General features: G+C 39.5%; 1 protein-coding gene across 4 annotated transcripts in view; it reads right to left on the bottom strand.

The window, feature by feature from the left end:
* Window positions 1–25,372, bottom strand: part of LMO7 (LIM domain 7) — a 131,476-nt gene that overhangs the window by 34,751 nt on the left and 71,353 nt on the right. For 2 of the 4 annotated variants that reach the window (XM_065895862.1, XM_065895863.1), the window contains 9 exons: window positions 25,313–25,343; window positions 24,385–24,498; window positions 20,113–20,311; window positions 15,891–16,143; window positions 14,642–14,920; window positions 12,624–13,331; window positions 11,618–11,647; window positions 3,370–3,487; window positions 1,116–1,258 (listed from right to left, as the gene is read on the bottom strand). In XM_065895862.1, coding sequence (XP_065751934.1) covers window positions 1,116–1,258; window positions 3,370–3,487; window positions 11,618–11,647; window positions 12,624–13,331; window positions 14,642–14,920; window positions 15,891–16,105 — 1,493 coding nt within the window. In that variant the 5' untranslated portion in view covers window positions 16,106–16,143; window positions 20,113–20,311; window positions 24,385–24,498; window positions 25,313–25,343. Of the gene's footprint in view, window positions 1–1,115; window positions 1,259–3,369; window positions 3,488–11,617; window positions 11,648–12,623; window positions 13,332–14,641; window positions 14,921–15,890; window positions 16,144–20,112; window positions 20,312–24,384; window positions 24,499–25,312; window positions 25,344–25,372 lie in introns of those variants that run through there. The other 2 variants (XM_065895866.1, XM_065895865.1) reach the window with 2 other exon arrangements.

The raw sequence follows: 25,372 nt of genomic DNA, 5'->3' as shown, positions 1-25,372 counted from the left end.
AAGAAAGATTAAGAGCTTGACTTTTTTTCTTAAAGAGGTTAAAAAAAAAGTCCCTGAAGTACATGCAATTGTAAAGAAACTTTAATAAGAAAACTTTAATAAGGGATTATTCAAAATTTCATCCACAAGTGTATAACGTTTCCAAAATTAACACACTTATAACGATAACTAATTGACGACCAATTTGAACCTGCCAAAGATGTGGATTTCTTAACAGGGTTGAGAGTTTTCTTGTACACAATTTATAATAGCTTCGTAAAAACAGAAGACCACAAAAGACTCAGACTTTCATTAAGATCAAGTTAGTCTATAATTTCACACAGCTTGATAGAATTTCCATAGAAAATTATTGCAGATTAAAAGTCACCATTCCTGTCTATAGAGAGGCTGACGAAACAGTCTCACGGCTACCATTTAGTATGGAGTACCTCTCAAGCCAACTGCATTGCGTTTAAGTGAATGAAACTGTGTTTACCACTGGCTTCTAGGGGACAAAGGAGCTTTGCTTAATTTCACCTGACAGCACGTTTCCTTTTTGACATTATCCTTAAAGACTATCTGCCTTCTCCCTGACCTGTAAATATCTCAAGGTTTCACATAGTAACTGCTCCACAGGCAAGTATAAATTGGACCTTTATCCTGTTATGTTGCAATGAAAAAAAATAAACCCTCACACTGATGTTTATATAGTCTTCCTTTAAAAATACGATTTTAATTGCACCACGAAGACGTGAAAAAGAACTTTGCTATACTTTTACACAATTTATTTAAGAGTAAGAGCTGGTTTTATCCGACCATTCCATTCCTAAATTTACTTTAAAAGGAGAAAAAGTTGTTTATTTTCTGCATATATAGCCAATCCTGCATGTGAATATACAATGTAAAATGAAGAAATTACATACACCACCCTTAAGTACTCATTTCTTTCATTAATCCAAGTCACTACTTATTACAGCAATACTCTGCTTTTTTCACTGCAGAGCAAAATGCTCGAAGGTTATGCACATTTAATGACAGTTTAATATTGGTGCACATGTACATCCCACTACACTTACACAAAATATCTATTTCTAACACTGGTATCTCCAACCCTGAGATGCATTCAGCCTCATTACCTGTCCTGCAGCATTTCGTTAAATGTCTTAGATCTTCTCTCGGACTTCTCAAGCGACTGCTTCTCAATCTCTTCCCTCTCTTCTTTTTTCTTCTGCAAATCTGAAGTGTAGCTTTTCCGACGATCTTTCCATTTTGCAAGGTCCTGACAGAAGAAAATCACATCAGCACAGGCACACCTGAATTTCTACACACCCTCTCCAGCAGTGAGAGCACGCCAGAGGATCCCATTACATCGCTGAAACTATTCACTACAACTTTGATGCCAAGGTGCCCTAATTTTGCTTTTTATAGCCAGCGTTTCTGTACCAAGCCTTTTATCTCATGTATCTGTCTAAAAGCCCTGACCTAATAAGATAGGCCCCATTTTTGTTTTCCCAGGTAGCCTGCCTCACTTGCCCATTTCACAAAGAATGCTAAACGCTTGTAATTAGATGCCAGGTCAGAGAAGATCAGGAACTGTTTCAAATTCATTTCCATCTCACTCCAATAATCTGGCTCTTACACAAGATGACATGTTTCACTAGTCAGACTGGAAGAGAAACGTGATTGTAAAATGGCTAAACGTAGAAGCATACATTTAACAAACACTGAGTTCAATCCCTACTTTGAGACAAGGGGGCCACAAACACAGATGAATAAGGTGCACTTCCCCTCAAGGAACTCTCAGTCTAGAGGGAAAGACAGACAGGTAAATACAGTTCAACAATGAGTGTGATAGGATTGTGTGAGAGAGCAGGGATCCAAAGGAGAAAGTGATCAATTCTATCCCAGGCAGGGGAAGGCGGAGTTTGGAAAGGCTTTAATGGGGAAGCCAGCCTCAAGTATGTGATTTCAAAGCGGGTCAACTCCCCATAAAGACAGGGCAGTAAGGAGGATTACACGGGAACAAGTGGACATCTGCTTTCCATACATCCAGGAGCCTAAGTCTCACCCAGCTGGGTGACCCCAGGACAATCAACCTAATTCTCCTTTAAAATTAGTCCTAGCAGCCTAAGCTGGTTCTGACACCCAGGGGTTAAGACAGTTTGGATGGTACCAACTTTTCTATGTCATCAAAACAGAGAAATTCCATGCTAAGAACTCCTAGTGGCACTGCGGCCCCAAAAGAAGCTCATGTAAGCTTCTCAAACTGAGAGGAACCTCATCCCCAGGGCACATAAAGTAGGTGTGGTTTATACCCTTTGGGAGCAGACAGGGCCATTCCTGCTTCAAAAAACAGCCTGAAATCCATATGAACTATTTTCAGAAAGAACAAAAGCAGTGCACATTAGTCCTACAAGGTAACCAGCATGAATTTTCATCTGACTTAACCTAAGGGATAAACCCTCCATACCTCTCATTTTCAGCCTCAGTCATCATGCATTTTGGCAAACTGACACTGAATTTGTTTCTTGACAATTAAAATGCGTTCCCAAATAAAAGAGGAACTGGAATTTAGAAACATGGCCAAGGCAGAGGTTTCATCTGTATTATGTAATCTTTAACTCCTTGGAAAATTAAGATTTACTATCTCTAGCCCTTTTGTTTATGCTACCACCCAACCCTCTTACCAAAAGGTTGTCCTCAGACTTCTTTGGGTCTGCTCTGTGTAGTTTATCTATCGTATTTCTTTACACTCCTTTGGTGTAAAACAATTAACGCTTTTAAAAAGAGTAGAGTTCCCTTCTGCCGGGGACAAAACTAAAGGTTAAATCTTTATCCAAATAGACACCTGGATATATGTCAGCGCTGTAAAAACACCTAATTTTGATTCACATTACATAACTGCTTTTTCAACCAAAATATTACTGAGTTATAATTCGTATTTCTCCCCAAACCTCCTCTATTAACTCTAAGAACGCTTTCCTCTCTCTCTGCTGATACCCAGTCTCTGGGCTGGACCCTCTGCTCCCCTGTTCTCCCTAAACCTTGAGCAAAGTGTTTCCTTTCATGAGCATCGGTAACAGCCATACGCCAAGTTCAACCACCAAAGCAAGTAAACAAGTTACCTATACTGCACGGAAGCAGCTTCTCATTTTTGAGAACTCACAGAAAATATTAGAAGACAAACAGCTTCCGTTTTACACAATGGCCTTTAAGATATGTAGCAGTAATAGACCAAAATGGTTAAAACATCACATTTTCTACAGAACTGAAATCTGGAATAGCAAGGAAAATCGTCCCTTGAGTATACTGACTCTCTTTTTAAAGAAGGAAGAGTCAAACAAATACATCCTCCCTGCCTCCCCATCTCCCAATAAAAATAATACTCACATCCTGCCATTTCTGATCTTGTTCTTTTAACTGTGACTTTATTTTCTGCATCTCCTCGTAACGCAGCTGACGCAAGTTCTGAGCATCCTCTGCGCTGACATCACTCGTGGACTTGCTCCTACGACAAAAATACCCATGGTAACCAAGGTTCATGTGACCGGATTTAAGGTAAAACTGGAAGGTTGGGCTTATATTTGGAAATTCCATCTAAAATTCTGCAGTACTACCTAGATGCTTTCGTGATAATATCACAGAAATAGCACTACAGAGATAAATGGTGTTTTTCCAAAACGCAGAAACAAGAGCCTAGCACTCAAGTCAAGCGTGAATTCTTTCACAAAATGGCTAAATGAACCCTGAACAAGTCTGAAAAAATAATCCAATGCTCATATTTAGGTAGTCGATGCAGAAAAAGATTACTTTAGGAAAAAAATAATTACTGGTCCCTAGAATCACCTGTCTTTATTTTTCTATCTCCCCCAGAGATAATCTTTTAAGGTTTGGCTGCCTTTTCTGAGCACTTATTAAATAATTTAACGATTACCTGATATTTTCTCCTCAAGTTCAATACCAGGAATAAATGTGCCACTGCTTCTCAAAGATTCTATAACATCCGCCCCACTACTGCACTGGGCTTGGTCTCAAAGACCACAGGTGGTTTCCAATAGCCAGTTACAATATAACCTCTATTATAATCCTCTTTTTTGTTAAGGCAGCTTTCGTTTTGTCCATGTGTGACCCCTGCCGTGAGGATGTACTGCGGGTTAGGTGTCAAAGAGTTCAAGCTAGGGTAGTTTGAGGAGAGTGGGGTGCCGCCCATGAGGCACGTGTGCTGTACATGCACACAGAAGGGTATGGTGAGCTACACCAGAGAAGGGAGACTGAGGGAGGCCTCCAGGAAAGAGAGGTGTCAGATCTGAATACTGAGTAGCAGCTAGGAGGAACGAGAGAAGAAGAGAGAGACACAGAGCTTTCAAACGTGGGGTGCCCAAAATGTTCTTTCCTACCAATCTTTCTAAATTTTTATTTCACTGTAACTGACTCCACTTTTAGTTATTTAAGTAACTCTCCCTCTCTTTCTTGAGCCCCTAAGTTTGCCTTCCCTAAGACTTTGCCATCACCACATTTTTTTAATAACATGCTTGCCCTTAGCCAGCTCAGGAATTCAATTACGTTCTCTATGTAAATGACTCCCCCAAATCCACGGCCTAGGCCCAGTCTGAGTCAATTCCAATTGCTTGTTAAATAAACATCTCTGCATGGCCACCGTAAAAGGATCAATGGAAATAATACCTAGAAAGGGTTCTGGAAATGGTAACTTACTAAACACATGATTATTGTTGATGTAGCCAAACTCAATTTTGTCTCCAAACCTGCTTTTCCTCTTATCAGTGATGCTACCTGCCCCCAATTACCCACATTTGAAACCGAAGAACCATTTTTCACCTTTCTCTCTCCCTTCTCCCTAGTTATCAAGTCCTCTTATTCAGTGTCTTTTTCTTTCCATTTCTATTGCCAACACCCTAGATCAGAGCACAGTCAACTCTTACCTAGACTTTTTTAAAAGCTTCTTAAATTATCACCCAGGCTCCAAATCCAGTAAAGGTCTCTCCAGAACTCTTCCCTCCAACTTAGAAACCCCTTCACCAGTATATATGCCTTTTTAAATGCCACTCATTCCTCAGGATCCCTGCAAGACTATAGTCTGGTTGGGTGCATGCAACTTCCTGTTCATTCTCTGCTTAGAAGTCTCATGGGCAACTCAAACTTAACTTAACAGACCAAAAACACGGTCTCACATCTTCCTCATCTCAACAAAAGCCAACTCCATCCTTTCATATTATGGGCCAAAGATCTTTTTTTTGCGGTATGCGGGCCTCTCACCGCTGTGGCCTCTCCCGTTGCAGAGCACAGGCTCCGGACGCACAGGCTCAGCAGCCACGGCTCACGGGCCCAGCCGCTCCGCGGCATGTGGGATCTTCCCGGACAGGGGCACGCACCCGTGTCCCCTGCATCGGCAGGCGGACTCTCAACCACTGCGCCACCAGGGAAGCCCTGGGCCAAAGATCTTTAAGTCATGCCACATTCCTCATTCCCTTATACATAACTGATCCCATCAGGAAATCCTGTCCCTCTACCTTCTAAATATATCTAGAGGCAACCACTTCTCACCACCTCCACCACTGCCATCCTGATCCAGGCCCTCCTATCTCCTGCCCGGATTATTACAATAATCAGTCTCCCTGCTTCCACCACTTTCTGCACAACAGCGTATTCTCAACATAGCAGCCAGAGGACCTTTTTGAAATTGCACTCAGGTCGTGACAGGACTCCACTCAGCACCCACCAGTTTCTTCCCATCTCACCTGAGTTAAAAGCAGGCTCTTCCAAGACCTTCAATGTCTGACACTACCTGGCCCCTTGCCTACCTCTCTGCTCTTGTCCCCACTGAGCTCCGCTTCACACACTCTGTTCCAGCCAACTGGCTTCCCTGCTCAGGCCCAACCTCTTCCCTCCCTGCTTTTAATCTGCCTGGAATGCTCTTCAACTGAATATGCACATGGTTTATCTCTCACTTCCCGTCAGCTGCTTAAATGTTACCTGGGGGGGGGGGGGGGGGGGGCGGGGTTTTCCTCCCCTGACCACCCTACAAGACGAGCTAATGCCCCTCTCCCCTGACTCACATTATCCCTCAATGCCCCTCTCCCCTGACTCACATTATCCCTCGTTTTCTCCATAGCATTTATCACCATCTGAATTGTATGGTTATTTACACATCACCTGCCTCGCCCTGTAAGATTATAAAGCAGGAATTTTGTCTGACTTGTTTGCTGCTGTATCACCAGTGCCTAAAAGAGCGCCCAGCCCCTGGTAGGTGCTCGTAAATGTCCTAATGACCTAGATAATCTTCTCCCACTTTGACAAAGCCTTCCTGCAAAAAGCGATCTTTAGTTATACCATTCTTGTGGCACTTAACACTCAGCATTATGTCATACGTAGTGTGCAAGCATGCATGCATGTTTAGCTTTCCTCCCTCACAAGTTCACATGCTGCCTGGAAGGAAAACACATTAACAGGGCAATGCAGGACACACTCATTTAACATCTGTGGTAAGAATGAGGTATGATTTAGCATATTTAATCATGCAAAATAAACTAGCTATGAAATGTTTCTAATTTTGTAAGAAATTGTGGCTCCTCCCCAAAGTTTTATACAGAAAGCTTTATAGGATTTATTCAAGAATATTAAGGAATTACATATATGAGTACATATATGAAATTATATATTGAGCTGTTAACATCATATATAATTAACTAGGTATGACTATATAAAAATCGTCATATGATTTGAGAATATAAACTCACTTAAGTCATAACTGCAAAGAATAAGGCTATATGAACTAATACAATAACAGACTCACTAAAAAGAAAATTTTTTCAGGACGAAGGTATGAGGGGAATGTGGATGCCCAGCACATGAGGTTACATAAATTCCAGAACAAAATTGCAAATGTAAATATTTTAAGTAATCTTTTGGTGGGAGGAAGGCTGGACAGTCTCAATTGGCCCAGACCCTTTCAGCCCTCACCCTCCTGCACTATGAAACCTTAACATACGTCTTTTCAGAAAACATGGTATCACCATGGGCAAAGGCTGCATCACCCTCCGGGGAGCCCGAAGCACAGAGCCTGGCACACAGGAGGTCCCCCCAATATGAACAAAGTAAGCCAAACAACGGCTAGAGTAGACAAGTCCCTGTGGAAGGCAGGAATATGAGCCCCTTGTGTTCCCTGGGATCGATAAAGTTACCTCTAGAAAGCCTGGCACATTCCATACAGGTTGAGCCAGGCACCACAATGAGACAGGAAGTAAGACCCAGCAGAGGCACCATTTTTCATCCCCACCTAACACCACTTAACTTTTCTCAGCCTCAGTTCCTTGTCTGCTAAGCCAGGAAGGAGTCGTTAGGAGAAATAATGGGTCAGGTTATGTTGATGGCATTTCAATAACCATCTGGTGCTATACACCAACTATTCTTATTAAGGCAAATATGCTCATTAGAGATCTACTGAAAACTAACTCCCAAAGCAGTTTCAAATTAGAGAGGTCACCCCAGGCCACACTGATAAAATCGAGAACTTTTTGAGTGTAGGAGTCTTTCAGCCAGATCATGAAGAATTCTTTCCTTCCTTATCAGAGTTAACAGCATAATATTAAACTTCTGAGGGCTTGCTGTGTGCCAACAACAACCGCCGAGCAGTCTCCATAGATTACCTCATTGTACGAAACCCTAGTCTGATTCTAGCAACTCAGGAGCTGCAGGTCCTTGGGAAAGCTGTGGCATCTGTTTCTCTTTCTCCACATCTCTAAAATGCACATAACACCTACCTGTCTACCTCTGCAAACTGAGATGCTATTTACTAGCAAATAATTCCCTTGCAGTTCATTTACCCTTGTATTTCCTTATTTGCAAAAGCTCCAATTTAAAACTGCATTTGGATTTTTCCCAAAAAATACAGGTCTATTATGTTGCATTTTCAGTTGAATAGAATTTTTTTAAATAGCATGTAGGGTGAAGAGAGAAAGAAAGGGAAGTTTAAGAAAAAGGGAGTAGATTATAAAACAAGATCACTAAAATCTTATTTTCTTTTCCCACAGTGCAGGGACTAGTGTTACGATATTTTTTTAGAACACAATCTCAGGAAATTTATAGATGAATATCTAGGAACTAAGGGATCAAAAAGGAACAACATGTAGCAAAATTTCCTAAATATAAAATCACCGATAACCTTATATGGCAAACAGAAATTCCATGATGCTAAGTTTGGGGTCCCCACCTTTCAAGGGAAGATAAGAATATACCTATTTATGCACCTCTAAATATATTTCCATTAGGTGTTGTAGGAATTCTCTGAAGAGTAATTAGTGCTAAAACCAGGGTAAGAGGCTTTAGAATTACCATAAATTATAATGATAAGATAACATAAGAGACTTTTCCTTTATAGGTTTAGAGTCTAAATCAGTGTTTCTCTATAGCTGCATTATTGACATTTTGGGGCCCCAAAATTATTTATTGTAGGGGGCAATCTTGTGTACTGTAGGACATTTAGCAGTATCTTTGGCTATAAAAGCACTAAATACCAGTAGCAACGCTCCCCTCAACCCACCCAACGTGACAATCAAAAATGTCTACAAACATTGCTGAATGTCCCCTGGGGGCAAAATCTTCAGAAAGTAACTCACATCAACTTTGTTTTTCCTTCCTTCTTGTTGTCTTACGTGTCTTAGAGTTCTACAGAATTTTTTGGCCAAAACCCCATAAGTAAAATATACGTGTCTTAGTTGTCTTTGATTACAACTTCACCTTGAATCAATGTTCATTTCCTGTTGCTACTGGCAGTAGACTCGATGGCTTAATCATATTACAAAATTATAGCTATATACCATTACAACTTCTTTGTCATTAACAGCTTCTGCCAAGAGGCATCATAACCAAATTTTCAAATGTCACAGGACCATAAGACAAATCATGCAACACAAAAGCACATGTGAGAAAATGACTGCCACATACAAAGCGTCTTACTAAAAGTAAAGTGAGAAGTGTTAAATGCCAAATAAAAAGCAAGCCAGAAATGAACAATCTAAGCCTGCAAAAGGTGATGCACATTTCTCTTTAACCTGGTTCTTACCAAAAAGAAAGCATTCATGTTATAGGCAGTTATTTTTCCATCACAGGATGTTGAGCAATAATGATTTTTCCAGGTAAGTGTTCCAAGCTTGACAACATACACGATGTCCAGAGGAATACCACCCAGAAATATCACTTGTTTCATGTTTATAATCATTTACAAACATGTTTATAAACATGAGATGAACTCTAGATTAAATGTCTATACTCAATCCAATTTAAATCTTTTTTTGTTTTCACTGCAGATCAATTTAAGAAAAACATTGGTAACTGAGAGAATTTTTTTTAATCCCAAATAATATATTTTAATTGCAAGTGGTCTAAAATGCACTTCAGTTTTCTGAAGATATATCTGTATTACTTTCCATTATTTGACAAGTCATGCATTATTCATCAGTCTCCATTTACAGACAACCTTGCTTTATTTGTGTTACCTTGGCAGTAAACGGCATGGGGAACAGCCTTTAAAACAAACAGTGTACTATGCAAGCAGCAATCTTGAAACGGTCTACAGAAGGCATTTGCTGCTGCTGGCTGTGGCCCAGGAAGACCCTTAGCTTGCTGAGCCTCAGCATTTGGGTTTTTCTCTTCTTTCCCTAACCCAGTCATACAGTGTGTTCCTAAGAGGGAACAGGTAGAGCCATTGGAAGAGCTGTACAGGTTTACATTCGTGTGAAGCACTTGTACTCAGTGTATACGTATCCCCTTCAAGAAAAACAACCTGCTTACATTATAAAGCCTTATTTACCAAAGAAAATTCCTCTGAAACTTATCATTCAAAATGTTTGATACTGCAAAGATTTGTTTATCAAGTTAAAACAGCTTTCCCATGATGAATTGAGATTAGCAGATGCTTAAGCGTCATGCTAAAAATTGCCTTGTTCACCTTCCCTGATGGAAACGCTTTAAGCACACATGAGAAACTGGATAGGAGATAATGTGCCTTTGCAAGGCACACTTAAAGCATGCTGGGAGCCTGATTTTTAAAATCAATGGCTGAGAAGTACTTGAAATTAGTTGCCCATCGCTCCCTTACATCTTTGACATCTAGAATGGCTGTATTGCTTTAAATAGTAATTTTTAGTACCTTCCAAGATCTCCACATTATCAAAATTATCCAGAGCTATCAAAATCAGAGAACCTGGGACTTCCCTGGTGGCACAGTGGTTAAGAATCCGCCTGCCAACACAGGGTACACGTGTTCGAGCCCTGGTCCGGGAAGATCCCACATGCCGGGAGCAGGTAGACCCGTGCACCACAACTACTGAGCCTGCACTCCAGAGCCCGCGAGCCACAACTACTGAGCCCGCGAGCCACAACCGCTGCAGCCCGTGCAACCCTAGAGCCCGTGTTCCGCAACAGGAGAAGCCACAGCAATGAGAGGCCTGCACACCACAATGAGGAGGGGCCCCGCCCCCTCGCCATAGCTGGAGAAGGCCCGTGCGTAGCAGCAAGGACCCAACGCAGCCAAAAATTAATTAATTAATTAATTTAAAATTAGAGAACCTTAGAGATGAAAAGCCTTAGGCAGATTAAAATATTTGACATACTTAAATTTTCTTCTTGATCAAAAAGTATTAGCTGTTAGGTTCACAAAGTTACAGAAAGTTTGATATAAAATATTAAGATGTAGCCAGCTGGTTATTCTGCACTAAGAATGACTAAGTCTACATAGTTAGTGTGTACTAAAAGTAAAGAAGTATTTATTTTAACTCAGTTATTCTAGAAAGGGAAAATATTTCCAGAAAATTATTTTTATCATATTTTATGTCTACCAGGTGACTAGAATTAAACAACAGGACAGTCGACCCTCCGTATCCGAGGGGGATTGGTTCCAGGATCTGCATCCTCAGATCCAGAGGACCAATGTAGACAAAAACTGGGAATTAGTTCTAAATATAGTTCTTGCAGCTATATTGGAAACTACCAATATTTTAATTTTTTTGCAGTTTTGGAAGTCTGATTTGCCTTTATAATACAGCCATGTTATAAAATTTTACCCTAATCAGGAATCTTGAAAATGTTTCCAAATCCTACTAAGGGAAGACTAATGCCACTCACCATCCCAACTAACAAAGCTCCCCTTGAACTGAGAGTACACAGATAATGCCAACTGCATGCATTCCAACCTCAAAGTAAATGCTAATACTCTTTTTCCATCATAGATATTCTAAAACATAGTTATTTGGGCTTCAACATCCAGAAATGAGAGGTTTGGTCTATGCAGCAATCAGATACCAAAATAAATACACCTAATCTCAGGCACCTGTTTTTGTGACTTTTAATCAACTCCTTAAGGGAAAAAAAAAAAAAGGGCCTGAATTTTCGACTTCTAATAAAACAAACTGTTGCTGTCCTATAGGACTTCATGCACTGGGCACTCAGACAGAAATATTACCATTTTGTTGCAGAATTAAGAAAGATTTCCCGTTTTTTAAGTCTCATGCACAGCACAGAGCACCCCCATTTAGTGACATGCCAGGATAGAAGTGCAAGGACGTATTACAAAAAGGACAAACAAAATGCAGATTCTTTTTTTACTGTGAACCACAAAACTTACCCGTTCTCACCATAAATCTTTTGAAAGAGTCTAAGAAATCAGAAAACCAAAAATTAAAAGTCATTTTTTCTAGTTGTGTTAGTTTCTAAATCAGCATCTTTAAGAGTTGAACTAGAGATGGACAAATCTCAAAAGGTTGTTTCTTCAGTCACATTCTTGATCATGTCTCAAAATCTCATTGATCTCATATCTCAAGGAATTCAGATTAAGATAAAGAATTTCCTGATTCCCTCTGAACCAACAAACCCATTTTTAAAAAAGCTTCCTGTTGCCAGGAACTAATAAGTTAGATTTAGATCTACTAATTTCATTTAACCCAATATTTGTCGATCCCAAAGTTCAACAAACTGAACAGTCATCAAAACAGCAAGTTGCATAACACATAAATGCAGACTCATTATCAAAATGGCCACAATTACATACATGTAAAGTGTAGCAGACAGCAAATAACATTCATGCATTTTAATAATGTTTGCACTGAACTTTAAACCATAAATTTAAAAAGTCACACATCGATAGTCCAAGAAGTCTAGGTCAAAATCAAAATCAAGTTAAATGAAACTTGCAATGCCATATTTTAATGGAAATTTTTACACAAAAATCATGTACTCCGAAATATGAGAAACATGGAAAACCAAACAACCAGACTGTTTCAGAAATGCCTGGACTTGAGAATAAAAGTCTGTAAATATAATTGGAAAACATTTTCGTGAAACGTCAATGTGTTAGAATAGTATCATAGTCATCCTTAAGGCCAAGGGCAACATTTGTGTATACACCTTCTTAAACAGGTCTCAGAGAGGTGATGTTGAGATGTGCAAATATGGAATTGCACTTTTTCCACACAAAGACTAAAGGTTTCTCAAAGCAAAATCAATGTTTTACAGGATGCTTCCAAATGGCTCATGACATGCAGAGCTGGGCAATACGATGCCACTTTCTCACACAAGAAAAGTCACACAAGACCATCCATGACAAGCAAATCCTTGCAGAAACACACTCTGACCTCTCCACCATCAGCCGCTTCCTGTGCCTAAGCCTGCTGGCCTCCCGGATGGACTCCCACTTCTGTAAGTCGGCCTCGCTGCAGGGACCAGGGGTGAACCTGACTGGAGGCACAGTAGTTCCCAGCTTCCAAGATTGGATCTTACGAGCCAACATGTCATCTTTCTTCTGCCTCCAGGAAGGAACTAACACTCTACAGCTATTACTTTTTTCTTTAGGTGGGCATGTCCTTTCAAGTACACAGAGAAATTTTGCTTGAATTTCCGGAGGAAGAGTCCAGGGTTCGGGGAAAGGGACTGGCTGGTATCTATCTGGGGCTCCCGACAGAGGCACCTCTTTCTTCTGTGCTGGAATGCGGCGAACAATCATATCATCTTTTTCTAGGTCTGGAAGTACAAGTTCACCTTCCCTACACTGCAGTATTATATCTTGCTCTACAGGATCGTCTTGCCCAGAAAGCCTTCTTAAGTCTTCGAAAGCCCGAAGAACACATGGGTTTGCATGGAAAGCCCCAGTCTTTCTGACAAAGAAATCATCATTCTCTAAGTCAGGATCCAGGGCTGGCATCTCCAGGTCATCTGGTGTATAAGAGAGATTCTTTCTGCGTGTTATGAGCCTTGGGCCAGCAGTGGGATCAATTTTGATATGTGTTTCAGAAGACAAGATGTCATCAGAATATGTCTGGAGGGCCTGAAGTAATAAAAACTGACTGAAGCATAGAAAAGAAAAAGGAAGGGAGAATCTTATTAAATTTGGGGAGAAAAGGTAATTAGGTAGCAGACCAACTAGCCAGTCACTGCGGGTGAATTATTTTGGGGGGCCATGGGAGCGACTCTTGCTGGGAAGAAAGACCAGCATTTAATGCCGTAATCCATGACTTTCCTGGATACCATTGAAAGGAATAAGAGCAGAGTGTATCTCTCAGTGGGCACCACTGAGGCCAAGTGATGGGGCCGGAACAGGAAGAGAGTGAAGCTCCCTGATACACACAGTGTTCCCTTCCACCCCTTCCTCATCCCATTGGCCACAACGACCTAAGTCCCCTCCCAGAGGAGCAGCAATGATCTTCAAGAGCTGAGCAATAAGCACTTTATGCAACAGGCACAGGCGGTCAGCAGATTAAATAAAATGCTCTGAAGCTTTATTAAAGGCTCCTGTGAATCTTCTCTTTGCATTTTCCCACCAGTCTTGCCTGTCCCAGTGCCTGTCTATAAGTTATTTCCTTTCTCCACAGCTCCACACATAGCACAACTGGAAAATTAGGTCAACTGCCTAAAACGCCTTTTCAAAACGGTTTTCCCAAGAACTGTCTATGCCACATGTAACTATATACTCTCTTGTACGTGATTGTGCTAAAGAATATTTAATCCTATAGAATTTCAAGCTCACATGCTTGTACAGAAAGCACGATGTCATATGTTATGCTTTTGTAACTAAACATTAAGTGCCTAAGTGTTCATGACTCAGCGCGTCATGGTCAGAGGTTAAAGTAGCAGCAGAAGCTGGCACAGGTGTCACAGGCCAGACTCCAAGCAGGCGGGCTCATGCAGGCAGGTACACCTGGGCTCATCCGAAGCACCACTAGTTCTCCTGGCTGCATGGGTGTCCCGGGAGTTTCTGGTCCATTTCTTAGCCAGTTCCAGCAAGAGTGAACATCTCTGACAGCTGCTGTCTAGCCTATGATCTGCTTTTTGTATTCTACTAAAAATGGCGGAGCCTGAATCCTCATCGTCAGAGTCTGAATTCCCTCTACCGTGGAGTGACACAGAGAAAGGAAAGAGAAAAGAAGACAAAGAATTGGAGAACGATGCGACTAAAAATAATGTCAAGCTCTGGCTATGGAGAGGACTTTTTACGATCCAGATCCTAAAGTTTAAATTTAAACAGTAGTTTTTTCAGTTAGCAATTCTACAGATGTTGAAGGGAAATTAACCTCTCTCATGAAAAGCACACACAGAATGTACCCAGCCAGGGTACTGAGTGGACACCAGAATAAAAGAAACATGCACACAGACAAACCTGAATCCCTGAAATTCTTTATACCATGGTTTATAAGTTTCCCTTTTTATTCGTTTCCAGTTCACATCTTCTGGGATCCAGCATTTGGGAAGAAACTGATCAAAAGCATTCCCTGGGCTTGGCATGATTGGGCTTAGCTTTCGCACATAAAGATCATCCCTTACAGTGTTGGGTATGCTTGTCTTTTCTTCTGCCTCTTCCAAATAACAAGAGGAGTCTGAAGTTTCTTGTACTGTTGGCCAGTTCTCCACGTTTGTGCCCCAAGTTCTCCTCTCGTTACTGTTCAAAACATCCAACCAGTTAAGACACCACGTGAGCAATTTGTGACACAGAACACAAGAGGCATGCTTTCTGTCTCACAAAGTTTACACTGTGAATGCAGCCAATTAGTTCCCATTCTCATCAGTCTCATCATTCCAGCTCCTACAACAAAGTTAAGGCATTATAATAGCATCTCATTTTAATTAGAGAAGAGCTTGATACAGAAGGGCCAAAGACAACTACAAAATGTGTTAAAAGAGAGAGACAAATTGCAAACCATCTGGGGTGTTACTTCACATATTAAAAATCAAAAGCATAATAGACATTCCAATCCAAGAGAAATTTTTCTGACCTCGTCATTCTGTATAGCCCAGTGGCTAATGGGTCAGCAGGAGAAAAGATTGGTGCACAAGACTTAGGAGAGATGCTTTTCGAGATGAAACCCTCGGGCCTCTTTTTCATTTGGAATCTACGGTTGGCTAAGTCATCCAAAACTATATCCGGCAACCTCCGTTCCTCCTCCGAGTCTGATCCACTTTCAGAACCATACACCTCCTTCTGATAGGAATCTGGATTCGAAAAATCATGCTTTGCTCTGCTGATTTGATGGGAAATAAAAGGATTCTTTTTGTGTCCACTGAGCTCAGTCAACACAGAAAAAAAATAATGGAAGAAAGTAACACAGCAGAGCTCACAATGAACAATGTAAGTCATCCAGGAAGCTGAAAGATAACCAGTGAGCTAAAGGCATGCATCTAAAAAAAGAACCGGCAAATCATACGCTGACATTCTAAAACGGAAGAAATCTCTTCAAGATACGGATGACTAAAAATATAGGTAAGTAAAAGAAATACTTCATTAATGAAGTTTTATGTTATCTGTGAAATACATTTTAAGGACCATTCCTTTTTACCAAATTTAAATATCCTGGCAAATTCACAAAGCAGACTGAATTTTAAAATTCTACAATCAGCTCGCATCCCGGTACCTTGGAAATGTTCCATCGGCTTCTATGCAGACTGGGCTTGCCCAGGTTCTTCTGTTATCCTCATTTTTGTCCAGCTTTTTCTTCCTTAAGGGCGCCGGCACATAGGATGGCTGTCTACCCTTGTTGGGTAAAAAGCGATTAAATGGTAAAGCAGACTTTGGTTCAACAGCCGAAATCCTTCGATATGACATATCATCTTTATTATGGTCCTGCATTTTGAATGTAAATTCAGAATCTGTGTCACTTTCACAACCTATTTAAAAAAAAAAGGCACAAGAATTTGCTTTACTCTCCAGATTACTCGTCCAACTGAAACCCACACAGCATGCCTGCTTTTGTCTTTCCCTTGGAAACCCAGTGCTCTACTGCTAACTGCAGGGAATATTTTTAGAAATTTGTCATGAAGTTGTGATAAGACCCATCAGGAGGAACTTGCTTTGCATACTGGAGATGCATGCAGTACATTCTTTCACTGTTGCACATTCTAAGCAGAAGAAGTCCCGGTTTATGGCTGAACCCCTTTTCTTCCCAGTCTTCCTTGCCCTCACGATTTGTCATAAAATTTGTTGATGGAATACATGTGAATAAAATCTAGCAATCAAGTCAAAGGTGCCTAAAACGAGATCTGAATGTAGTTCGAGGGAAACTCAGTCATTTAAAATAAATCATGCAGTCACCCAAAATTTCTGTGAGGCGAGAGACAAGGGAAGACAAAGAAAGAGATGCAAAAAGCACAAAGAAGTTTGATAGATCCTTGTGAGACCCCTATGAGCAAGAATCACACATTACACATGAGGTTGGACCAAATGACTTCTAATGTCCCCCCAAAATATTAAGAGAACACAGAACTCGAGGCTTTTTCTGATGGTGGTCACGGAAATATTGGGAACCTTGTATTTTGATTCAACATCATTTACACACAAATTTGAAAGAATACACTTTGATACACCTCAAGGTCAGATAGATGCAAACACTAATCTGTTCTCAAAAAAAAAAAAAAGTCAGTTTGTTCTTTTAAATACATGGGAAGAAATGAGGGTACAAAACATCACAAGAGATACGATATAGATACGATAGATACAAGCTTCAGCTGCCTCCCATTCTGCCCTTTTCTTCCTGCCTCTGTGTATTTGTTAAGAAACTTTGCAAATGTTGCATGCTTCCCGCCGGAGCTCTCAGAGGCTGGCTGTGCACAGTACCTGAGGACCTGGGAGCTGTGGGCTCTAGGCAGGAGCACACCTGCAGGGTAAACCTGAGTCAAAGGCAGTCTCGTCCCCTCCCCCGTGCCTGGCACGAGTCTACAGTAGTAACAGAGAGGAGGCTACAGGAAGCGGTTGAACACACAGCTAGGAGACCTTGAGACGGGAACAGGGAAAGGAGAGTCATGGAAAGAAAGGAGGAAGTATAGCAGCTATGATCAGAAGGATTAATAGTCAATAATCTTGCGCTTTGTTTTTACTGCCTCCTAAATTAGTACATTTTTTGAAAATAAGAGAGAAATGTCAAGGATTCTTGCTAAAATCTTGTACATGTGAAATTTGTACAGAAGATCCTTCTACTTCGGAATTTTTTGTTTTTTGTTTTTTTTTTTTAAGTCCAGTACAGTGTGCTGCAGAGTAGGCAAATATTCTTGATCTGGTAAGAGATATGGATGAAAAATGCCACCAGCCATATCAGTAAACAAAGGATACTGCGGCCAGCCAGCCAGCAGCCACTGCACCTATCCCCGACTATGTACCCTGAGGGGATTCAGGATGGAGAAAAGCAGGCTACTCGCCCCATATAGTTAAGGTGTGTGTCAAAGGAATGATTTCAGTGAGCCCAGACTCTTTCACCTTTCCATACATAGGAAAGCTTGAAGTTCATTAACTTGAGATGTCTGGCTTTTCTTTAATTAACAGTAATCTTTTGATGTTCTGACTACCTGAGTGAGTTGCTTTTTGTTTGTTTGTTTTGTTTCGTTTTACAAAGACTCCTATTTATCCCGGCTCCACCCTCACCTCTTCAGAGCAGTCCCTCAGAACTATCTGAGACACTGTCTTCTGGGCTTAAGTCCTCAGCAAGTCTGCTGAATAAAACATAATTCTCAACCTTTAGATTGTGTTTTTGCTTTTCTTTTTTTCAGTCAACAGAGGCTTCATATAAAACTAAGGAATATGACTTTGCAATTCTGTTAACCTAAAAATATCATATTATATTGATCATCAATTTGGGACTACAACCTGGTAGGCAGCGGAGTTTCAACATACTGATCACAAAAATGTTTTATCATCCTGGTGGCCCCCAGGATTTTCTTTTTTTTTTTTCCTTAGTTGTAATTACCAAGTCTTCACTTCCACCCTCTTCAAACATGGTCTGCAACTCCCTTCCCAAGATCAGGAAGCAGCATGACAGTAAGCCTCTGCTTTTCCTCACAAGGGCCAGGAACCCAACCCAACATATCTGAGGACAGTGCTTCAAGTCACACCACCGGACCGCTGCATCTGAACTGACTGGAGTCTGTATACTCCCACATGCCTTCAATAGGGGTCCCTTTTATTTCTGTTGGTCAGATATGAATTCAAACATCACATGTGTTAGGTTCTTCAGTCAGGACAAAGTAATGTAGTGGGTTGAGAATTTCAACCTCTGCTTTTACAGCTTTAATCACTCAGGTGAATTATGAACTCATTCATTTCCTTAAAACTATTGTAAGAGTCATCTGGGCTATGAAAACATTAAAGCTAGACAGCAAACAGCCAACAAATACAGCAGTAATTGTAAAGGTTAACGCAAATAGCCATTCACTTTTTAAACGTCTAAATGCCACGACTACTCAAAAAGCTAAAGAATTTGGGGTTTTGTTATAATATTTGTGGATTCATTCTATTTTTGAAAAACAAATTCATTGTACATTGCTTTTATGTAAATTTACATTAAAAGAACAAAAGCAAATAAAGGTTGAATTCTAGCTAATGATTGCATGCTGAAGCATTTAGGACACGTGTAATGTTCTCTGAAGTGCCTCAAAAAATAAGATGGATAATAAATGCATAGAGAATGAGAGCTTGGTATGTGATAAAGCAAGCACAGTAAAATGTTATGGTAAAACTAGGTGGCAGGTACATGGGTATTCATGTAAAATTCTTCCAACTTTGCTGATGTTTGAAATTTTTTATAATAAAAACATTAGGCCGCAAAAAAAAAATTAGGAAAAACACTTAAAATAAAGAATAATAATCAAAATAAACAAGCAAAGTAAACTCTCTAACAATCCGGCAAAAACTCACAACCAGAACTCTCAATTTTTCATGCTGATGGTGGAAGCACAGAAATAGTTCAAGAAACTTCACTTGTGGTTTCAATCTAGTCAATTTGAATTGCGAGAGGCATACAGTCAGAAATTTCTGACACCACCCAATAGCCAGGGGAAAAAGACTTGCATTTAAATAACAGATTTGACCACAGTATTGGGATTTTGAAAGAAAGTTCCTTCCCACAACAGAAACTTTCATTAACACATTCCTTTCACACTTGTCCTGGGTTTACTCTGACCCTGACAGACGCAAAAGATGTTTTCTAACACAATGCCAGTGTTGTTACTTAATCAAAGTTTAGCATAATATTCTATCATGACAGATATCAATCATTTCTTTTCTTAGGTGGAGATAATTATTAAAATATTTTCCTGTTTTTTCTTAGTTTTTTTTTTTTTTTTTTATCTTTTGCAGAAAAGTAAGAAAAGGAAAGAAAGTTTATTCAGGAGCTAGAACAGACTTTTATAGAATCTTATTTACTTTCTTTTTTATGTTTAGATATATCAGTTACTAGGCCTCAGAGGCAGAGATTATTAAACCTGAATCTGGAGAGAAAAGAATTAGGATAGATTATCGCTGATAAAACAGGTCATAGTTAACTGTCTCTTCCCCAAACTCCTCTAAAAACAGAAGATTAAAAGAAGTGAAACTATCACCCCTCTAGTGGCAATATAGTGAGGAAGGAACAAGACAGACAGAGAGACAGAGAGACAGAGAGAAGGAAGGAAGGGAGGGAGGGAGGGAGGAAGGAAAGAAGGAAAGAAAAGACACCCCCAATTATATTTCCATCTCTACAAAAATATACTTCTTGGCGAAATTTTTGCCTCAACAGTTTCACTCCCATTTTTCTACTCTCTCCAATTCCCAATTTTCTCTCAATACACAAAGAAATAAAAATAAACCGTCCAGTCCAAAACGTAACTCACCTTCACGTGCCCCCCTCAACGTGATATCAGAGGAGCAGCTTGTGAATGACCTAGACCCCAAAGAGTCCAAGCTTTCAAATGAATCTTCTCTCTTATAGTTGCCTGGAGGAGCAAGAAATTCTCCACGCTCAGCGCACCAGATATCACCGTAACCACTGTCTCTGCCACTCCTCTTCAGGAAGCTGGACTCTTCAAGTGCCTGAAGAACATTTTTTAAAGACTTGTAAGTTAGCATAAACTTCCAAAAATGTAATCAGTTATCGCTTATTGATTTGCAATAGTTCAAGTTGTGCTGCATTTGATAGGTGAGGCAATGAGACTGCCCCATTAAATATCAGAAAAAAATCTGATAAAAATCAGAATATAAATCTGTAAGTGTTTTCCCACAACTAATACATGGCACTCATGTGACTATATGGAGGTATTCCATATTATTTAATAAGGTAATAATAAGGGGGAACGTTTTAATAAAAGAAAAGCTAATAATTAGAGTAACATTCAAAGGCTAAAATCAATTATTATCTACAGTTTTCTGGCAATAAACATGAAAGGAGGCAATGAGAAAAGCCAACCTTAATTTTGATATCCAAAAGGAGAAAAGTTAATAAGATTATATTCAGGAAATATTAGGGCTCATTTTTATTAAATAAACAAAAAAGCCATAACAAAGTTCTTTAACAGAAAGAAAAGTTTTAAAAGAGAGAGGGGCAAGAATAGCAGGCGTACACTTCACAAATTCATTTATTTTCACTCAAAACCTAGATGTGAACCAAGGAAAGTAGACTTGTTTGTTGAATATAAAACATTTTCCCTGGATCTAAATGAAATACTTGTTTAGCTCATATAACAGCTATTTAGAAATATGTAAATGTCATATCATATAGAACTTACTAAAATAAGCATTTTTAATAACATTCCTCTAGGAAAGTTAATAGCAAAATACAACTGGACTTTTTAAAATTAGCATGTAAGTAGAATTTATAAAGCCTTTAGCATAGTTCTAATACATAGTACTCAATGAATAGCTAGTAACTATAATTTTTTTTAATATGGTGAAGGTAATTTTGTTACAATAGTAAAAATCAGAAATGTTACTTTCAGGTGATGATACTAATACAGAGATAGGAATTCCTAGGTTCTTTTTTATTTTTTTTTAAAGCAGAGGGTTTTCTTTTCTTTTTTTTTTCTTTAATTTTATTTATTTTTGGATGCTTTGGGTCTTCGTTGCTGTGTGCGGGCTTCGTCTAGTTGAGGTGCACGGGCTTCTTATCGTGGTGGCTTCTCTTGTTGCGGAGCAATGGCTCTAGGCACGCAGGCTTCAGTAGTTGCAGCACGCGGGCTCAGTAGTTGCGGCACGCAGGCTTAGTTGCTCCACAGCGTGTGGGATCTTCCCGGACCAGGGATCGAACCTGTGTCCCCTGCGTTGACAGGAGGATTCTTAACCACTGCGCCACCAGGGAAGCCCCAGGAACTCCTAGGTTCTTTAACAACCAAATGTAATATGTCAACTTTCATTAAATCATTATTCAGAAAAAAAGCTATGAAAGAGAGTTGGGAGACAATTGGGATGTTCTGAATATAGACTGGATATTAACTAATGTGGAATTCATGACTGTTCTTTAGTCTAGTAGACATCACAGGTATATGGAAGAATATTCTTACTGTTAAGAGATGCATGCTGAGTATTTAAGGGTGAGTTGTCTGCAATTTACCTTGAAATGATTAATTAAAACACAGATAGATACATAAATAAAGCCAATATGGGACATGTTTAATGATTAAATCCGATGGAACACAGGTGGGTATTTGTTGTACTATTCTTTCAACTTTTAATTAGGAACATTCTCAAGATACGATAAAAAGCTGAAGAAAGAATGTTTACAATGAATAATTAGCAGCTGTCTCAGGCATACTTTTGGCTAAGACTGGATGTTAATTCGTGGTTGAATTGTTTGACAAATGTTTAAGTGCCAGTAGGGTCTAGTAGACTTATGTGAGATTTCATATATTTTAGACGCCACACACACCCTGGAATTAGAGTTGACATCCTAGCATGAAAATGAAAGTGCCTGCTTTGTACCCTGTTTCCAAGCGGGTAGGGAAGCTGGGTTTAGTGCTGGTACCACCAAAATACTTCTTAAAAAATATAGGTTTTAAAATTCTAAGTAAATCTTTAGATTTACCAGGTTTCTTAGACACACACTTGTTGAAGCCTTAGAGTTCAACTCAAGGAGATGATTTTTGACCTCGTAAGTGTTAAAGATAATGATGATGTGCCACCATGGTTATAAAAGAACCTAAGTTTGGCCCCGTTGCCTGGTTCCTCCCCCTAACCCCCACCAAGGACTTTACTCTGACAAGTCACCTAAAATGAGTCACCTACAACTTACAGGATGACTAAGGGTCAACAGCTTACTGCAAGTATTTTTTTTAATATATATTTTGGATTGGCCATTAAGCGTTATCTATTTAAGGGAGAAAAGTCTGATGAACACAATGGTTTTGATTTTAACAGAACAGATGCAAAACAGCTCATATATTCACGCACCTCTTATGGCTCTCCACACTCCACAATAATGGAACGGAACCACAACTATAGTTTTACCTATGAAAATTCTTTTTTTTTTTAATAAATTTATTTATTTACGGCTGCATTGGGTCTTCTGCGTGGGTCATATGGCTGCGTGGGCTTTCTCTAGCTGTGGCGAGCGGGGGCTCCTCTTTGTTGTGGTGCATGGGCTTCTCATTGCGGTGGCTTCTCTTGTTGCAGAGCATGGGCTCTAAGCACACGGGCTTCAGTAGTTGTGGCATGCGGGCTCAGTAGTTGTGGCCCACGGGCTCTAGAGCACAGGCTCAGTAGTTGTGGCGCACGGGCTTAGTTGCTCTGCAGCATGCGGGATCTTCCCAGACCAGGGCTCGAACCCGTGTCCCCTGCACTGGCAGGCAGATTCTTAACCACTGTGCCACCAGGGAAGTTCCTGAAAATTCTTTTTTATCTATTCTGATTTTGATACTGGTGATAGGAAGCAGCCTCGAATAAAGCATTCCCAGCACAAACACTCTACTAGGATGATTCAGCCTGAGTCAGACTGCCACAAAAAGAACCAAAGGCTGTAATGAGAACACTAATGCAAGAGCCAAAGTCCTATGTTATTTTTAACTGGATGTTTTCTTAGCTGAAATACCTGTAAGGCAAGGCTTTGCCCTTGCTCAAATCCCTGCCACATTCATCCTTCAGAGCCTTGCCCTCCTCCATTGCACTGACCTACCTGTTCATCTGTCTACATCAGAGGGTTGTGCTGTAAGGATGGGTCATCAGCCTTGTATGAGTGTTTTCTCAACAACTAGTACAATGCTTGTGCATGGTATTATCTCAGCTGTTATCTGAATTAACTGTTTTAAGGAATTTAAATAGGGTATTATCAACTCTTTACAATTAGAAAATAAAAATCCAGAAGGAATACCCTAACCTTCTAGACTATAATCCCATCTCCCTATAATGTATGTGGCTGGGTTCAGGCAAAACTATTTAGAGATCAGAGTAGTTATAAGGCAAAGTGATCATTTTCATCCTAAAATTTCTATCTTCCAATTATAGTAACTAACATTTATTACATCCTTACAATGTGCCAGAGACTAATGTTAAATGCCTGATTAATCATCATAAAGACCCATCAAGCAACTAATATTAATTAGATGATCATATATTATTTTGATGACATATTTTCTTCTGCACGCAGCAGATTCTCCTGCATAAATACCCCCATAGTGAAGTTCATTTTCCCATTTGAATATTACGGGTGAAGATTTGGCCAAGTCTGGTCAGCGCTGGCATTTGAGATATAATGACTCATGGCAAGACAGTAAGATAAAGAAATGAGTAACTTCCATATATTTTAATAGCCTTGAAGCACCTCTCTATTACAGGTTAAGTTCATAATGAATATAGAAAGAGTTACGTTATATAAAGTGCCTAAGAAAGAAAGTAAATTAGTATTTTGTTGAGTTACCTAAAATTAAGAAATAAATACGTATACCTATATCATATACCCTGGAAACTGCTCTGAAATACTTACTCCCTCCTTGTGGTGGCTTACAAAGCCAGCAAATGAGTAACAATCCTCTCCACCCATCCCAATCAGAGCCGCCATATATTATAGAGGGAGGAGAAGAAGGCAGAGGGCATGTGGAAAAAAGAGACAAAGGGGAAAGGGGAAGATGAGAAGTAGTACAAGTTAGAGTAGTTGTCTCATATAGATAGAGTTTCCTTACCTTAGTCAGAGCTTGTCCTAAAAGATTCTCAAATGCTTTCAAATTAAGATAGGGACCATTATAGTAGGGGTTACTTTGTGCTTTTCTTCCCAGCCAGTACAAAGTTATCAAAACCTTTAAAAAAAAAAAATTCCAAAAAAAAAAAAAAAAAAAAGATTCCATGAAACAACAAGATCAGTCTATTTAGTAACTAATGGCAAGGTCAAATGCAAGTGAGCACTCTAGATAAAAGACAGTATCTATGGTTGAAAAGTAGATTTTCTTTTAAATTATGTAAAGGAGAAGGGTCACTAAAAATGTTAATTCTTCTTAGATTTCCATCTCTGAGCACATTCTCAGAGCAAAAGCCTAGACCCCAACAGGTATTTATACTCTACCGGTACACATGAAGAAGGAAAAAATTTACAGTAAGAAAACATAAATTAAACTTTTAAAGTAATAGTTTTCCAACAGTCTTACAAACTGCACACTTAAAATCAAAAATTCTCAGCTTCCCTACTAATGATATTGAGCTCTTATGTTTTTCAATAAAGCCGTCACATTTTTAGAAATTCTTCTAATATGCAGAATATTATAGATATAAGTCTACATTGGGCAATTGCCCAGAGTCCTTAAACGTTTAGTGTTTTTCCTTAAAGTCTGATTTTGGTGGTTTCTGACTTGCTCTCCTAAAAATCCTATAGCCTATTCATTTGCCTTTACCACATTACTAACATGTAAGGACCCACTCCCTAGATTTAACCCACCTTCTTATACTATGAGGTCAGAAAATACATGTTTCAACCATATTTAAACACAATTAGAATTTGTTTCTAGCAAAACTTAGAAAAAGGATAGAGAATATATCAGATATTTTTAGATCCCACTACCTTTTCACAAAACATGTAAGTAAAAAACCATTTATAATGTCCCATTAAATATATCTTACATTTTTCACTCTCCTATCAGTCTCTTCTTGCCTGTAAAGAAAAAAGAAAATATCCATTAG

The sequence above is a fragment of the Phocoena phocoena genome, chromosome 18 (assembly GCF_963924675.1).
Source record: "Phocoena phocoena chromosome 18, mPhoPho1.1, whole genome shotgun sequence".
In the NCBI taxonomy this organism is placed as follows: Eukaryota; Metazoa; Chordata; class Mammalia; order Artiodactyla; family Phocoenidae; genus Phocoena; species Phocoena phocoena.
The sequence above is the reverse complement of the archived record's forward strand: the minus strand, read 5'-3'. Positions and strand labels throughout refer to the sequence as shown.